This window comes from Erigeron canadensis, chromosome 6 (genome assembly GCF_010389155.1).
Source record: "Erigeron canadensis isolate Cc75 chromosome 6, C_canadensis_v1, whole genome shotgun sequence".
In the NCBI taxonomy this organism is placed as follows: domain Eukaryota; kingdom Viridiplantae; phylum Streptophyta; class Magnoliopsida; order Asterales; family Asteraceae; genus Erigeron; species Erigeron canadensis.
This window is the reverse complement of record NC_057766.1, coordinates 20558347-20577160: the sequence shown is the minus strand read 5'-3', so window position 1 is coordinate 20577160 and position 18814 is coordinate 20558347. Positions and strand designations below refer to the sequence as shown.

At 35.1% G+C, this 18814-nt stretch overlaps 1 protein-coding gene across 1 annotated transcript; it reads right to left on the bottom strand.

Moving 5' to 3' along the window:
- Positions 1-1873: 1873 nt before the first annotated feature.
- On the bottom strand, positions 1874-3637 carry LOC122604439. The gene has a single exon (XM_043777333.1). The coding sequence runs from the start codon at positions 3635-3637 to the stop codon at positions 1874-1876; it is 1764 nt and encodes a 587-aa protein (XP_043633268.1).
- Positions 3638-18814: the final 15177 nt, after the last annotated feature.

The window sequence follows — 18814 nt, the reverse complement described above, 5'->3', positions numbered from 1 at the left end:
GAAGGTGCCCGGGGCATTACACAAGCCAAAAGGCATTCGCCGGTAGGCGAAAGTACTAAAGGGGCATGTAAAAGTGGTCTTTTACTGGTCTTTAGGATCAATGGGTATTGAAAGTACCCTGAAAATCCATCCAAGAAACAAAAATATTCATTGCCTGCTAATCTTTCTAACATTTGATCAATGAATGGGAGGGAAAATGATCCTTACGGGTGGCATCATTAAGCTTACGGTAATCAATACAATTCCGCCAACCCGTAACTGTCCTAGTAGCCAAAAGTTCATTGTTTTCATTTTCAATTACCGTCATGTCCCCCTTTTTGGGAACACAGTGGACGAGACTTACCCAAGAACTATCGGCAATCGGGAAAATGATCCCTGCATCTAACAGTTTAATTACTTCTTTCTTAACTACCTCCTTCATGTTCGGATTAAGCCTTCTTTGTCGCTGGACAACGGACTTAACATCATCAACAAAATCTATCTTATGCATGCAAAAATCAGAACTTATACCTGGAATATCGGTAGTTTTCCAAGCAAAAGCCCGTTTATGAGCTTTGAGCACGGCCAAAACAAGATTTTTCTCGTCACTCGAGAGTGAAGACGAGATAACAACTGGTAGAGAGGATTTACCTGCCAAGTAAGCATACTCCAAGTGGGCAGGCAATGGCTTAAGCTCCAGATCAGTAGGGGGTACATCAACAGAATTTGGTACCCTTGAGCTTCCATCAGCAACCACTTTTTCAAAGCTCTCATCTTTTGGAGGTGTCTCATCCAAACTCAATGCCATAACCTCTGCAAACAACTCATCATCATCAATATAACTAGCTCCTAAACAAGTGAGCTCTTCGAGAAAATTAAAGTGGTTATGATATTATGATATTATTAGTTTACATAGTCGTTTTACATATACATGAATTTACCTTTTGTTTAAACCAGTTAGGAAAATTTGTTTGCAAGTTAGTCCCAGGCGACATTTGAATGGTAAATTCAATATAAATAATGTTACTTGCATTAAATATAATCATTGAAAAGATAAATATATAAAATGACAACCCGAAATGGAAAAATACTTACTCCTTGTATCCTTCGATCTCAGAGCTATTGTTAAGCATATACCAATTAAGATTTGTCCAAAGCTCACGATCCAACTTTCTATCAACCCCTTGCTAATCGGTGTGCATTGTGATTGAAAGACATAAAACTCTCGTGTAGGAATTGGGGCATCCTGGTTTCTATCCGGTCGATTAAACCTAGTCAGTAGACCTTTAAGATACCTTGAACAGAAAGTTACAGCTTCATCTGCAACATACCCCTCAGCGATAGAACCCTCAGGCCTAGCCTTATTTCTGACATAAGTCTTTAGCTTTTTCATGTATCTTTGAAATGGATACATCCACCTCATGTAAACAGGCCCACCTTGAATGGCCTCCTCGGGCAAATGCATAACCAAATGAATCATTATGTCAAAAAATGACGGAGGAAATATTTGCTCGAAAGCACACAAGATTTTAATCAACTTATGCTTTGCAAGTTCCATGTCAGACGACATCAAGTTCCGAGCACAAAGTTGCTTAAAAAACTGGCACAACTCGATTATTGGCGTTGAAATGTTTTTGTCCAAGTATGCACAAGCACCAATCGGAAGCAATCGCTGCATCATGATATGATGATCATGAGACTTCATCCCCATTATTTGGGTATCATTATCAATTACCCTATGCTTAAAGTTTGAGCCAAAACCATCGGGTAGTTTTATTCCCTTGATGAATTGACCTAAAAGACTTCTGTCGTCATTTGTGAAAGAAAACTTGGGATAAGGCTTTGAGAGCTTACCACGATCGTTATTTACAAGCCATAACTCAGGTTGAATGTTCTATTTTTGTAACACCATTCTTGCCTTATCGGTGTCTTTGGATTTATCCTTGTGCATCATCATCGCATTCAACAAACTCTCGCAAACATTTTTTTCAATATGTATGACATCCAAATTATGTTTTAGTTGAACAGAAGACCAATATTCAAGCTCGTAGAAAATAGAGCGTTTGGACATATTAAATTCAACCTTTGGGTCACGTTTTCTCTTCTTACCAACAAGTTTACCAGGAATACGAGAAGGCAAATTACTAAGTTGTTCCCATATTCGATCGTTGGTTATTCTTTCAGGAGTATCTCTAGTCTCCCACTTACCATTGAATGACTTGTCCTTTCTCCATTTATGATTATTGTCTGAAAAATTCCTATGACCAACATAGGCAATTTTTCCAATGACAGGTTCAGATGGAGTGTCTTTATTACATGTTGGGCATGCCATGTAACCTTGGCCACTCCAACCAGACAAACTACTACGAGCAAGGAAATCATTGATGGTCCATAAAAGCATTGCACGCATTGTGAAGAAACTGTTAGTGACGGCGTCTTTTGTTACGACTTCGTCCGACCAAAGAGTTTTCAATTCATCAACCAATGGCCTCAAAAACACATCAATATCTGTCCCAGGTGATTTAGGACCGGGAATCAACAATGTCAACATGAATGAAGTCTCTTTCATACATAACCAAGGCGGCATATTGTATATTGTCAATATGACCGGCCACATGCTATAAGAAGTACTCATGTTGCCAAATGGATTAAAACCGTCGGCAGCTAACCCTAATCTAACATTTCGAGGTTCAGTAGCAAAAGCAGGATACATTGAATCGAAGTCTTTCCATGATGTACCATACACTGGGTGACGTAGCTTACCATCTTCCGTGCAACGTCCTGTAGCATGCCATGTCATATCTTTTGCAGTGTATCTTGAGCTATAAATACGCTTTAGTCTGGGAATTAATGGAAAGTAATGCATAACTTTGTTGGCAACTTTCTTCCCCTTAGTGTTTGCATCCTTCCATCTACTTGCTTTACATTCGGGACAATGTTGCAGATCTTGGTTATCTTCCTTCCAAAATAAACAACAGTCGTTCTTACAAACATGAATCGATTCGTATCCTAGCCCAACCTTTTTCATTATCTTCTTGGTTTCATAGGTTGAAGGTGGGAGTTTAGCAAGCGGAAATGCACCTTTAAGCAATTCTAGCAATTGATCGAGTGACGTATCAGTCCATTTATTAACTGCCTTCACATTACTCAGTTTAGCCAAGAAATCTAACACGAACATCCCTTCATAACCATGGTGTAGGTCGGTGTCTGCAAGTTTCAGTAGTTCAGCAAGTTCATCATTTGCAGCATTAGGCGCATGTGAAGTACTAGGTGCATCTGTTGTGTCCATTGGCTCATCGTTAGAGTTGTCCTCTTGGGGGACATTCTCCTGATGAACGTTCTCCTGACGAACATCGGCGATGAAATCATGCATGGGGTCTGTCGTTTGAGGTATGACTGGAACTACTGGTGACTCAACAACTAATTCACCGTGATACTTCCACGTTTTGTAACGTGTAGAAAAAGCATGAGTATGTATGTGACTTTCTATTGTTCCAAGAGGAAACCAATGACCATTATTACAATGATTACACGGACATCGAGCCCTATTTTGCCTATTTGTATGATTCTTACACCTTTCCATGAATCTCCTAAGACCAATTAAATACTGTTTAGAATACTTATTGGTTAAAGTTTTCCAACTCTTATCGATCGTCATAACTGCGTCTACAAACAATATTATCATCACATTAAAACAATGGAATTTAACTCAACAAACTCTATTTAGCATACATTACATACACTCAATACTACTAAGGAAATACGAATGGATATATAGGCACTGGTTTGTAGCAGGGTGGCATCCTAACCCACTTTTTGAATGTTTTGTCTCATATATGAACGAGTATAACTGATTTACTATTTAAGAAAAATTCAACAGCATTTCCCCTTAGCTCCCCAAATATGTGTATTAAACACATATTTGTGAGAGCAAAGGAAAAATGCTTGTCGAATATTTCTTAAATAGTAAACCAGTTAGACACATCCATATCCTAAATGAGACAAAACATTCAAAAAGCAGTCCCCAAATGGGGGACTGTCCGAAATTAAATTCTATAATTTAATTTCAGACGGGTGACCTACGGTATAAAACGGGGAAGAATCACATTATAACACATTACAAACATACATTGCATATATACATACATTACATAGAAGACGAACAAAGAAAACTTACCGGTATATAGAGAAAAGAAACTAAGATAGAAAGAGAGAAAGAAAGAAATTGTGAACGTCTACATCAACAACAATCTATCACGCAAAACATACATACATCATATATATATATAAATCTGAAAAATGTATAAATCTAAAAATAATTCAAATATATATATAAACAAATCTGAAAATAATTCATATATATATAAATCTCAAAATAATTCAAATATATGTATAAATAAATCTGAAAATAACTCATATATATATAAATATAAATCTGAAACTTTACCAAGTAATAATTGTGGTGGTGGCCAGCGGCAGAAGTGGTGGTGGACAGCGGCAAAAGTAGCTATAGTCTAAAGAGAGAAAAAAAATTCATAATCCAAAGATATAAAACTGAACATATATATATAAATACGAAAATAATTCAAATATATATATTTATATAAAAACCCGAAAATAAATCAAATCTATATATATAAATATATGTATAATCTGAAATTTTACCAAGTCAGGGTTGTGGTGGTGGACTACGAGGCAGAAGGGGTGGTAGACGGCGGCAGAATTATCTGTAAGGAAAGAAAAGAAGTGGCCGGTAAGGAAAGAAAATAAGGACCAAAAGAAATGAAAAGAAAGTAGGTTCCGGCAGCGGCCGGTGTTGCCAAAGTAAAGAAAAAACCGGTAGCGGCAGGTGTTGCAAAAGAAAAGAAAAAAAACCGGCAGCGGCGGCGGTTTGATGAGCTTTCAAAGGCTACAAAAACAAAATCCATAACAGCATCATATAAATTCATAGTAAAGATGGTTGGAAAGTAGAGAAAAGAATTAAATCATGGTTAAAACCTTTTCCGGCGAGAGAATTCGGCTATATGTGTGTGTGTTTTTTTTTGGGGTTTGAGTGGAAATGAGAAGTTAGATCTAGAATTATATTAACTATTTTTATTTTATTTTATTTTTTTTGCAACGAATATTGGTCACAAATCTTTTTTGCAACGAATTATATTAACTATTTTATTATTTATACAACTTTACTGATTTTAATATATATTTTTCTTTTTTTCTGTTAGAAATAAAAAAATAATGATAAATTATAATTTTAGTTAGTGGACTTTGTTGTTGTTAAGACATGGTGAAATGATTTTTAAGGTTGAGGGACTAGGAGTGTAAATTAGCTTAATTGTAGATTTAGACTATAAATACCCTCAACTCCTTAGAAATCATAAGCCTTTTGATCCATTTTTACATACAACTTAATTCAGATTCTCTCTCTCTCTCTCTCTCTCTAGAAATCACACACACTAAACACACCAAGAACACACACACTTGAACTGCCATTGTTGAGATCGAATCAAGAGCAGAAATCGTGTTATTACATGTGGTATCAGAGCAAACATCACTTTGATATCGATCCATAACTGATTTTGATCTCAATTTTCATCCAAATTCATCTCAAAAACCGTTTTTCATACTGTCACTGTTTCATCATTTTTCACCAGAAAAATCACATAAAATCATCGTTTTTTGTTCACCATTAGATTCCTAATAGTTTTAAACATAATCCTGTCAAATTTCAAGTTCCAAATCAATTTAGAACTCGAAATTGAATTTTGATTTTTTGGCGCTCAAATTTCGGGATTTGATTCTGTTGTGTTTTTAGTTGAATTTTGTTCAAGGATTTGTTGCGGACGTAATTACAAACGTTTTGCAAGTGGTTTCAGGTTCTAACTCCAAGTAAATCGAAAGATATTGAAGCTTTAAAAGTCATCAATGGAGTTTGTTAATACTAGTTTGATGAAGAAGACAACCTCAGAACGATCTTCACTAGGACAATCTCTTCTAGATCGTCTCAGTGCTTGATCTTCACTTGATTACTCTCATTCATACTTTCTGTGTTGTGGCTTGTAGGACGATCCTCACAAGATCGTTCTAGCAAGTGTTGAGTGTTGGAAAGTGTTGGTTTTGGCTAACTAATCCTTTTTGGATTGGTTTTGGTCAAAATCAAAGTTTTATACTTTGAAAATTTTGGCAGAATACTAAGACGATTTTGCTTAGATCATCTCAGTTACTTGACTCTAGGACGATCTTGATCAAGACCGTCTCAGTGTTTGTTGTAAGTTGGTGTGGTTTGGTTGATACTTTGAAGTTGTTGTGATTGGGAATCACACACTTCCTGGGTAATCGATCATTATTGATTGGTTTTGCTCAAATTAATTCCTTCCAATTCAAAACAAAATTCTGTCAAAATTTCTCAAAAATACTTAGAAAATTTTCCAGTCTCCCAAGACGATCTTAATCAAAACCGTTTCATTTTTCTTCTTCAAAATTCCAAGACGATCTTCCACAAGATCGTTTCATTTCCAATTCTTTCAGTTTTGAAATTTTAACTTTCAATCACTTTCATTCAATTTCAGTTTCCAATTCCAAAGACAAAATCATCATTCAATTTCACTTTTCATTCCATACTTAATCAAATTTCATCCAAGGTTTTTCAAGACGATCTTCCTTGCATAGTCTCATTTTTTTTAAAAACCTAAGACGATCTGTTTCAATTCGTCTTACTTCATTCTTCTAGGACGATCTTATCCTAGGACGATCTTCTTCAAGATCATTTCAACTTCTGATATTTTCAACTTTCATTCTAATTCAAGTTCCAAATCAAATCTCTTTCAAATGGCTTCGCGTGAAGCTTTGGCATTAGGTTCTGACACAAGACCTCCAGTTCCTAACGGTGGTTCTTATGGACTATGGAAGAAAAGATTCATGGATTATGTGGAATGTCAACCAAATGGTCACCTTGTTAAAGATTCCATTCTTAATGCACTTGCAGTTCATCGTCATCCCACTACTGGTGCAATACTCACTCTTGATTTTTTGAATGTTGAACAAAAAGATCGAACAGCTGCAGATAACAGAGCTAGATCATGCTTATACAAAGCACTGCCAGATGAAATCTATGGTTCTATTGATTCTTATGATACAGCCAAGGAGATATGGGATGAGGTGGCAAGACAAATGGAAGGATCTGACCTAACTTCAACAATTAGATTGACAAATGTGTTGACTGAGTTTGACAACTTCAGCAAATTGTCAAATGAATCTCTAGAGGCTGTCTACTGTAGATTCTGCAATGTCATAAATGAACTTAGGAAGAACAATGTCATGAAATCAGAGATTGAGTTAAACATCAAATTCATCAAAGCTCTTGGTCCTGAGTGGGAAGATTATGGAACTCAGATTAAGCAACATCAAAATCTGGCCAAGTTCTCCATCCATAATCTTCATGAATCCTTCAAACTCAATGAACATCAAGTCATAAACAAAGCTTCATCGAACAAAATGCCAGAAGTTGTATCTTCTGATCCTTTGGCATTAATTGTTGAAAAAAAGGTTTTTGAAGCTCTTAAAAGGCAAATGGTAGTTGTTTCTTCGTCTGATGAGGAGGGAGATGATATGTTGGCTCCAAGAGATGGTGTTTCTGACGAATTATATCAAGCTCTTGCCACAGTTACCAAGCACTTCAAGAAAAAGTACTACAAAGCGAGACCAACAAACAATAATCTCCGCACTTCTTCCACAAGTGCATTTCCCAAGAAGGAACACTATCATTCCAAGAATAATGGTCAAGGTGAATCAAGTGGATTTAAGCATGTTGAAAAGAAAGTTGAAGGTTATGACAAACAAGTTGTTGAAAAGGGTAAAGCAACTGATAAAAAGTGCTACAATTGTGGTAATCCTGGTCATTTTGCAATTGATTGCAAGCAACCTCGTAAGCGGAACTATGAGTACTACAAGAAGAAGATGTGGTTGGCAAAGCAAATGGAAGCCGGTCATGCATTGCTTGCTGAAGATGACAAATGGCTGTTGCTCTCGGATGATGAAGATGAAGATCGCTCTGCAAATGTGTGCTTCATGGCGAGGTTGGCCAAGGACAAAGCTTTTGAGGCTGAAAACACTGATGATGAGTACCCGGATGATGAGGTAAATCTACACTCTGCTTTTTCAATAGCTGAAGATAAAGAGTCATTTGATTTAGCTTTATCAAATTTGACAACTCATATCACGTCCTTAACCAACAAAAATAAGAAGTTGAAAAATAGTATTTTATTTTCTAAAAGTGAATTTTCAAAACTCTTTGAAGAATATTCAAAATTACTTTTTGATTATAATACTATTAAACAAGATTTCAAACATACAAAGATCAAATGTTGGTTAAAGAATGTGAGTTGAATGTCTCTCCTGATTCTAAGTTATTACATAAATGTCACAATCTTGAAAAGACCATTCATGATCTTGAAAAAGCCAATCAAGATCTTGAAATTCAGAAGACCAATGAGTGGCTTCGGGCAAATGCTAGACAAATGGATGTTGATATTCTTAATAAAAAGCTTCAAGAATCCAAACCAAACAATATTAACCTAGAAAGAAAGATTTCTGATTTAAATCATACTTGTTTTTTGAAAGATGTTGAGATTGAAAATCTTAAAAACCAAATTGAGGAATTAAAAAAGAATATACTTTTCTATTAAGAGAAGTTATATAAAGTTGAACAAAACCCTTTTTTGGATTTTACCGCCTATTTCAACAAGTCGAAAATTGACAAATCGGAACTTCTTCATGGGTTGGGATTTGAGAATATCACTCCATTACAAAAGGCAAAAGACCAAATTGAACCTCTGTATAATGAAAAATTTCTTCGCCTTGGTATGGTACAACAATTTATTCGTCCACTGGATGACGAATTTGAGAATGATGATGTTGAGAAAATACCTCAAACTGAATTTTTGGTTAACTATGATGCTATAAATGCTTCCTGTAATTTTAAAGAATCTTCAATTTTCAAATTAGAAGAAATAGCATCAAATTTTCAAAACCAAGAGTCAATCGGTATTTCACCTAAACTTACTAAAATGTATATTCCATCCACAATTTTGGAAAAACAAATAGAAGGTTTACAACAAAAGGTGAATTCTCAACAACAAGTCATTGATCATCTTAAGTCTCAAAATCAAAGTTCAAAGAATGAATTAATTGATGTAGACACCAAGAAAGTTTGTGCGAATGTTTCTACTCAAACTTATCTAAGTGCTGAAGTAGACCATTCCACTCAGACTACTTGTGTTTCATCTACTGATTCCTCTACCCAGACCTTGACTGATTCTCTTGAGTGTTCATGTCAAACTGCTGCTACTATAGCTGATGATTATGTGCAATCTGATTTATCTAATGACGAACTTGCACATAGTTTAGTTTTGATATGGTACTACTATAGGTTTTTCACTTATGATTCTCTTGAAGAGTTAGTTGTTCACCCTAAGCTTAGTGCTAGTATAGGTGTTGATACTTCTACTCTAATTTCTTGTGAAACCAAAGATGTGTCAGTTCAAGTTGATCTAATTCCTGAGATTACTCATAATGTAAAGTTGGATACCAAGATTCCTGATTTTTCAAAAATCTCTCCGGTTGAACCTTTCACAAAAGATGATTTTGATAAATTCATGGAGGGAGAATATGCTTTTGATTCTGAAACTGAGAAAAAGATTGAATCTACCAAAATCAAAGTTGAATCAAAAGAGGAATCTCCAAAATTGTTTTCCAAAGATCCAACTTAAGAAACAAGTTATTCCAAAACTTGTCAAGACTGAACCAAAGACTGTCAAAAAACCAAGAATCAATAAGTTAAAAACAAAGTGTCCTACCTCTAAAAAGCATGTCAAAACCAAACAAGTTGAGACCATTCCCAAAATCAAATACGACAAAGAGAAACTTCTGGAAATCAATTCAAATGTTTCTTCATCTAACTCTCAATCTTGTTCATTACCTAAAGTATCTAAATCTAGCTCAGTTTTACTAACTAGGGATGCTTCAAATGGTGTAACTAGGTATAGGGATAGATATGGCTGGTTTTCTCATGATAAACCTAAGAAACAAGAAGTTTCCGCACCCTCAAAAGAGTCTAAAAAGATAAAAGTGCTTCAAAACTCTTGTTCTAATCTTCTTAGTGTCAATCCAACAGGTGGAAAGAGCTTGATTAGTGAGTCTAAATGGGTAGCTAAGTCTTTAGTATCTAAGATCACTAAAGTTGATAAAAGGAGAAAAGCGGGTAGAAAGAAGAAGCTTGTTTCTGATGTGTCAAACAATTTATCTTTTAAATCCTCTTTGAAAAACAATCTTAATGGTGCCAAGGCTAAGCCTTGTGATGTTGTAAACAATGTTAATTCTTCTGTGTATGGTTTGAATGGTGGTAGACATGTTACTTTTGATTCGTGTGTTAATGTTCGTTGGTTTAATCCAAATGTGCTTGTTGATAATGTGCTTGTTAATGCCTATATTGATACTAAAGCATGTTTGTATGCATATCCTAAGTTATATACCCTGCCTATTTTAACTAACCACAAAGGACCCGTCTTCAAGTGGGTACCTAAAGTCGGTTAATTGTATTTGATTGCAGGAAATAACCATCTGTGTTTGGATACTCGATTCCGGGTGTTCAAAACATATGACTGGCAATAAAGCATTGCTCAAGAACTTTATCGAACGATTCATGGGAACTGTTCGATTTGGTAACAACAATTTCGCTCCTATCTTAGGCTATGGTGATATTGAACGCAATGGAATTGTCATTAAGAAAGTTCACTATGTTGAAGGATTAAGTCATAACTTGTTCAGTGTTGGACAATTCTGTGACAACAATCTTCAAGTTCTTTTTCGACAATCTCTTTGCAAAGTTCAAACTTTAGATGGAGTTGACATTTTGTGTGGCGACCGCGATGATAACCTTTTTACCGTTAATCTCGATGATAACCAACCAACTAATAATATTTGTCTCATTTCGAAAGCTACATCAAAGAATTCTTGGTTGTGGCATAGAAGGCTTTCTCACCTAAATTTTCCTACCATCAATACTTTGGTCAACAAGCATCTTGTTGAAGGCTTGCCAGACTATAAGTATGAAAGTGAGTATGTGTGTCCTTCTTGTGCTGTTGGGAAGATTAAACGAGTTTCTCATAAACCAAAGAAATCTCCTAATTCATTAGCACCTCTTCATTTGATTCACATGGATCTTTGTGGGCCGATGAAAGTACAAAGCCAAAATGGGAAGAGATACATCTTGGTTATTGTTGATGATTATTCAAGATATACTTGGGTCAAGTTTCTTGCCTCTAAAGATGAAACAACTCAAACTTTGATCGATTTCATCACTTCTACTCAAGTAAATCTTCAATTTCCAGTCCGTTACATCCGTTCGGATCACGGAACTGAGTTCAAAAATGCCGTGTTTAATGAATTTTGTAAATCCAAGGGCATTATTCACCAATTCTCTGCGGTTCGTACCCCAGAGCAAAATGGTGTCGTTGAAAGGAGAAATCGAATGCTTGTGGAAGCTGCAAGAACCATGCTTGCTTATTCTAAGTTACCTTCCAATATGTGGGCTGAAGCTGTTGACACTGCTTGTCATACTCAGAATTGGTCCATTGTTAATCAGCGTTTTGAGAAGACTCCTTATGAGGTTGTTAACAAACGGAAACCCAACATCAACTATTTTCATATCTTTAGGTGTGTTAGTTATACTCTGAATGATCGGAAAAATCTTGGAAAGTTCGAGAAGAAAGGTGATGAAGGTTACTTTGTTGGTTATTCCAAGACATCGATTGCCTACCGAATCTACAATCGCCGAACAAATACAATTCAAGAAACAATGAATGTTTGGTTTGATGAAATGTCGGGCATGATATTTGAGCAAGAAAGTTTGCTACTAACAAGTAATGATCCAGGTGATTCAAGTACTTCATCAAGGACTTTTACTTTGGCATCTAAGTTCAAGAAGTTTTTAGCTCCAACAATGATGAGTTAGATATTCTTTTTGAAGAATTCTACAATTCTAAACCAATTCATGATGAAGAACCTCAAGTCATCGTTGAACCAGTTTCGAACCATGATCCAGTTCCTGACAATCATCATGAATCATCATCAAGTTCTTCTGAGCAAAATGCTACTTCTTCAAGTAGTAGTTCTTCATCCTCTTCTAATGATTCTTCTTCTCAATCCTTTCCTGATAAATCTTCTCCAGTGAATTTTCAAGAACAACCTACCCAATTTACCCAGACTACCAATCCGATAAACACTCCAAATGTATATGTGCCTCTTGATTTCGATCATCCATCCTACGAGGAAGCTGTTCTACCAGGCTATGATTCCATCTCTCAGCAAAACTCTGGTTTTAATGATGATGATGTTGATGTCAATCAACAAGATCCTCTTCCTCATGATCGCAAATGGTCACGTATGCGAAAAGATCATCCTATAGATCAAATCATTGGAGATCCACAAGCCAGAGTAACTACTCGTACTTCAGTGAATGAGTGTCTTGTTGCACTTTCTCTTAGCAACATTGAAGCCCAAACTGTTTCTGAACCTCTTCGAGATCCAGAATGGGTCAAAGCTATGCAAGACGAACTCGCTCAGTTTGAAAGACTGAAAGTATGGAGATTAGTTCCAAATCCAAGAAAAAGATGAACCGATTGGCACAAAGTGGAATTTCAAGAACAAGAAAGATGAGAATGGAGTGGTAGTAAGGAACAAAGCTCGATTAGTTGCAAAGGGTTATTGCCAACAACCTGGTGTTGACTTTGACGAAACTTTTGCTCCAGTTGCAAGAATGGAAGCCATTCGGATTTTCTTAGCTTATGTCGTATTCAGAAACTTCACTGTGTTTCAAATGGATGTTAAGACAGCTTTCTTGAATGGTGATCTCAAAGAAGAAGTTTACGTTGAACAACCAGAAGGTTTTGTTGATCCCAAAAGGCCAAACCATGTCTACAGGTTAGATAAGGCTCTCTACTGTCTTAAGCAAGCACCCCGAGCATGGTATGATTCCTTATCTACTTTCTTGATTAGAGGTGGCTTTACCAAAGGCACAATTGACCCTACCCTATTTATTCGCAAACAAGGTAAGCATGTTCTTCTTGTCCAAATATATGTTGATGACATTATTTTTGGGTCAACCAGTCAAACTTTTTGCCGAAACTTTTCATCTCTAATGGTTAATCATTTTGAAATGAGCATGATTGGGGAAATGAACTACTTTTTGGGTCTTCAAATCAAACAACTACCAAATGGTATTTTCATATCACAAGGTAAGTATATTCATGACATGTTGAAAAAGTTTGATATGACTACTTGTTCTTCGATTTCAACTCCAATGGCTGCTCGTACAAGTATTAATGCTGATAAAAATGGAAAACCATTTGACCAAAAGAGATATAGAAGTATGATTGGTTCATTGTTGTATCTTACGGCATCTCGCCCAGATATAATGTTTGCAACATGTATGTGTGCTAGGTATCAAGCTGCTCTAACTGATTTACATTTTCAAGCTGTGAAACGAATATTTCGTTATCTGAAAGGTACACCCAATTTAGGTCTCTGGTATCCAAGGGATACTGGGTTCAATTTAACTGCCTATTCAGATGCAGATCATGCAGGTTGTAAGCTTGATCGAAAGAGCACTTCTGGTACTTTACAATTTTTAGGTGATAAAATTGTGAGTTGGTCTTCCAAGAAACAGAATTGTGTGTCACTATCAACAGCTGAAGCTGAATATGTGGCTGCGGCTAGTTGTTGTGCTTAAGTGTTATGGATGAAGACGCAACTAACTGATTATGGTCTGAAATATGATCATATCCCTATCTATTGTGACTCTCAAAGTGCCATTGCTATTGCAGTCAACTCAGTAAACCACTCTCAATCAAAGCATATAGATGTGAGATATCATTTTCTCAAAGATCATATTGAGAAAGGTGACATCGAACTCTATTTTGTGGGAACTGACTATCAGCTTGCAGATTTGTTCACTAAACCACTGGATGAGAAAAGGTTTAACTTTCTTATCTCTAAGCTTGGCATGTTAAATCTTGAACCTTAACTTATTTTGTTCTTGATACATTCTTGAAAACAAAATACAAAATTTGAAAAGACAAAAATCAAATACAAAAATATAAAATTTTGAAAAATAACAAAAAGATTTTTCTTTATTTTTTTTCTTTTCTTCCTTTATATCTTAGTGGCTTACATATACTATGTATATAACCCGGGCTTCATAGTTTAGAAAATTGCTTTGTGTATATTTCAATGATACATACGAAATCCGAAAAATGTCATACATTTCTATCGGTCATTTCATTAATCTTTTTGATTTTTGAACATGTTAACGTGTAAGTCCCAACTATTACTAGATGGGTGCTGAAGACACCTCTATGTTAATGGTGAGTGAACTTTGCAACACAATCAATTAATCTGGATATGACCAGTTTAGATTGATTGTGTACCAGATTAACTGGAGTTAATATATTAAGGTGACAGAATGTGTAAGTCAATGCAATGCAATAATATAAATGGAAAGTATATAAATTGGTGAGACAATATGTAATTTTCAAGTGTATTTTATTTATTAATTGTTTAAATAAAATACAAGGTTGTTGCGGAACCAAGATAATACAAGAATGTAAATATCCTAACAACCCATGAAATACAATTGATCTAAACTTGGAAATTCTCCTAAACAATCGAAACACTTAAAGTTGTGAAATGTTCCTTTTTGCGATTGAGAGAATATTGCACAAGTTCACCAATATTGCAGAATGTATGTATTTGCAAAGTTGTGAAAATGCTTGTGCAAGGACCTCTATTTATAGTCGAAGATTGAGCATTGGGATCTCAACTTCGACGTACAAATATGGTTGACAGCACACAAAAGTATTGTTAAATAATCCTTTGTGTGTATGCTAAATAAAGTAAGACAAAAGGTTACTTTATTCAACCACTCTACATCTTTGCACTTTTATCCAGAGACAAGATTATTGTCCGGTTAAAAGGATGTAGTGTAAAAGGTCCTCCTCGTAATCAGTGTAAAGCTTTGTAAGAGCATTTACACTGGAAGATTCTCCAGTTGATTGATCTGGTAGATTGTCAACTGGGCTTCGCTGCCATTGCCAATCTCTGTCTTCCATTTGTTGTCTTCGACTTCAACTGGAAGGTCTTCCGATTCTAGTCTTCAGATCTCAACTGGAGGAAGTCATCAATTGCTAAAACTGTACAATGCAACTGGACTTCTAATATTTCGGACAATTCTGCATGCTCTCTAGATATCGCTGGAGAGCTCCAGTTTATATCATCCTTATCCGGTTTTTCCATTTCTCATCTCACAAACACAAAAACCACCAACATCATTCTATAACATTTGTATCAACAACTTCAACCTTACATTTTAGTTACCCTTAGGATTCTTTGGGTTAGGACTATTGAATTGGGTTGATGTGTTGATGTTTGATACTTCTTCATGCAAAATCAAGTTTTAACTTGTGATATTTTCTTTTCGTATTCGATCAATCAATGTTTGCATAATGACATTGGTTACCAACTTTGTCATTATGAGGGGGAGAAAAAGATTATGATTGATTGAGAAAGAAAATCTTTGAGCTTGATTTGTGCAAACATGGAGTTAGTAAAAAGGTTGTAGTAAGTGTATGGAGGTAACAGATAAGAGAGAATATTTAGTAAATGGGATTGATGGGAAAACTTGCAATTAATGGAATTTCAGTCAATTGAGCTCAGATCTTCATATTTGAGTTGTTCATTTTCAGAATTGAGTTCTTGATTTGAAAAAAGGATATGATGTTCAAAGATACTCCAAAATGCTTACGTTCATGAATTGAGGGGGAGCATGATTAATTCAAGTCTTGTTCAAAAGTTTACTCTCCAAAGTGTTTAAGTCAAAATAACAAAGATCGAAGCTACAAAAGTTGAAAGATTGATTGAAAGATTCAAGACAAAGAAGTAAAGCTTCGAAAGTGTCTTCATCAACAAATTTCATTCAAGATCTTCAAAGTCATATAATAATACTTGATCAAGAAGCTTCAAAGCATATATCAAGGGGGAGAGTTTAAGTTTTTGATACTTCATTCCAAGGAAACAAATTTTTATTCAAGAATCGAAGATTGAAGAACCAAAGCCAAGTTTATACCTTCCGCAAAGACAACTCTGATTCATGGTTTAACAATTTTTCAAAGATTCTAGACTCATTCATTTTATTCTCTGTTCAAAAAGAACATTGAGAATTTCATCATGTTTTAACTACAAGAAGTCCAAGACCAAGATTGATTCAAGTTCTCCAGAGACAATGAGAAAGCTTTGAAGACTTGTTTCATCACACCAATAGTCTTCACCATCGGGCTCATCAACTTAATTCCTACAAGACAAAAATAACACGTACTTCATTCAGTACAATATATCACTAAGGGGGAGAATGTTAGAAATCCAAAAATAGTGATAAATTGTAATTTTAGTTAGTGGACTTTGTTGTTGTTAAGACATGGTGAAATGATTTCTAAGGTTGAGGGACTAGGAGTGTACAGTAGCTTAATTGTAGATTTAGACTATAAATACCCTCAACTCCTTAGAAATCATAAGCCTTTTGATCCATTTTTACATACAACTTAATTCAGATTCTCTCTCTCTCTCTAGAAATCACACACACTAAACACACCAAGAACACACACACTTGAACTGTCATTGTTGAGATCGAATCAAGAACAGAAATCGTGTTATTACATTTTCGGCCACGAAAATTCGTCAGAAATTATTTTTTGCAACGAATTTCATTGATTATTTTTATTATATTAATATTTACACAATTATTATTTATTTATAATAAAATATTATTATTTTTTGTATTTATTCTTTTATTTATTTTATTCTACTACATACGTATTTATATATTTATTGTACTAGTTTTAATACATGTACGATCGTACGAGATACAGATTGACTATAAACATTATATGATCATTCTTTAAGGGGTTGAAGAAATTGTTTCTATGTGTGTATGTATGCACGTATGATTATATATCTATCTTTCCTAATTTCGAGAAGTTTTGTTTATGATGTTCGTCTAACATTGAGCCTAATAAACCCGGTACATTTCTTAATCATTCTTTTTGAATATAACTCATGTAATTGGTCTATTGGGTCAAATACAAGTGTATATGCATGTAAATGTATGCATGTATGTCTGCATATGTGTCTTTCCTAACTTTCGAGTAATTTTGTTTCTGGTGTTCATATAATCATTGGGCCTAATAAGCCCGATACACTTTTTAATCATTCGTTTTGTATATAACTCATGTATTTGGTCTATTTGGACAAATATAAGTGTGTGTGTGTGTGCGCGCGCACATGTATGATTGGATACTTGTCTTTCCTAGCTTCGAGAAGTTTCGTTTATGAAGTTCGTATAACCATTGGGCCTAATAAGCCCGATACACTTCTTAATCATTCGTTTTGCATATAACTCATGTATTTGGTCTATTAGGTCAAATATAAGTGTCTATGTATGTATATGTATGCATGTATGTTTGGATATATGTCTTTCCTAACTTTACATATCATCAACATATAACACATTTCACTTCATCTCAAGACATTACATAGCATTTCATAGCATATCATTACATCGCATGCATTGTTACATAACGTACATCATCATGTATATGTATGCATGTATGCTTAATAAATGAAATGATATATGATATGAGATAATAGATGTTTTGCAACAATATATGACATGAGATGATAGATGATATGAAATGATATATATATATATATATATATGATACGAAAGATGATATGAAATGATGTACGATCTATGATGATAAATGATATGCAATGTTGTAATGATATACGATATGCAATGATATATGATGATGTACGTTATGTAACAATGCATGCGATGTAATGATATGCTATGAAATGCTATGTAATGTCTTGAGATGAAGTGAAATGTGTTATATGTTGATGATATGTAAAGTGTGCATGACTACATGGCTTGTTCATCTAGTTCACTCGACTTGTTAAGTTGCCATGACACGTTTAAGGGCCCAAATGTAAAAAGATGATATGTGATGATGTATAGGTAACGTGGACACCTAAACTATATGTGATGTAAACCGAGCTCGTATATGATATGAAAGTGTTAAGCTTAACCCGTACTTGCCCTTGCCCAGCAGGTGCGTATATGGTTGGTTGGGTGGCTCCTTGCAACATAATTACGTGGTTTGAGTATCTCTGGGTGGCATGATTAACCACCAATGTCTTTGAACATACGGACTACTCCTGGATTGGCTTGTCATTCCTTAATGACATTGATGGACAACCGTAAGGCTTATCCATCTAGTCGGGAGTGAGGTTCCTTGTTAGGTCTTATGACCGCCTACATACAAACTTACACCTTATATGTGATGAGTGACTTATGTCACGCCTAATGTAAGTGACTTATGTCACACTATACGATGATGCTTATATGTTATATGTAAAGTAAAAGATGATTAGGCACAGTTAGGTGATTCGACCTATGATGATGATGATGTTTGATGTGATGATATGTTATGGATGATGTGATGCATCGATGTGATATGTGCCTTGACGATGTAATTATGAGTTTTATATAATTTTTTAAATGGGTAAACGTTTTATAAACTATGTGTTATCTTACTTAGCTAATTCGTTAGCTAACATTTGCTCTTTTAAAATGTGTTGTGCCCTCAGGTCCAACAATAGTGAGCAGGTAGATGTGAGAAGATGTGAGGCATGGGTAGATGATCTTGAAGTTGGCTGTAGTTTACCCATA

Excerpts from the sequence above, each read along its gene's own strand:
- LOC122604439 (XM_043777333.1), bottom strand. The coding sequence starts at position 3,637 with ATGACGATCGATAAGAGTTGGAAAACTTTAACCAATAAGTATTCTAAA.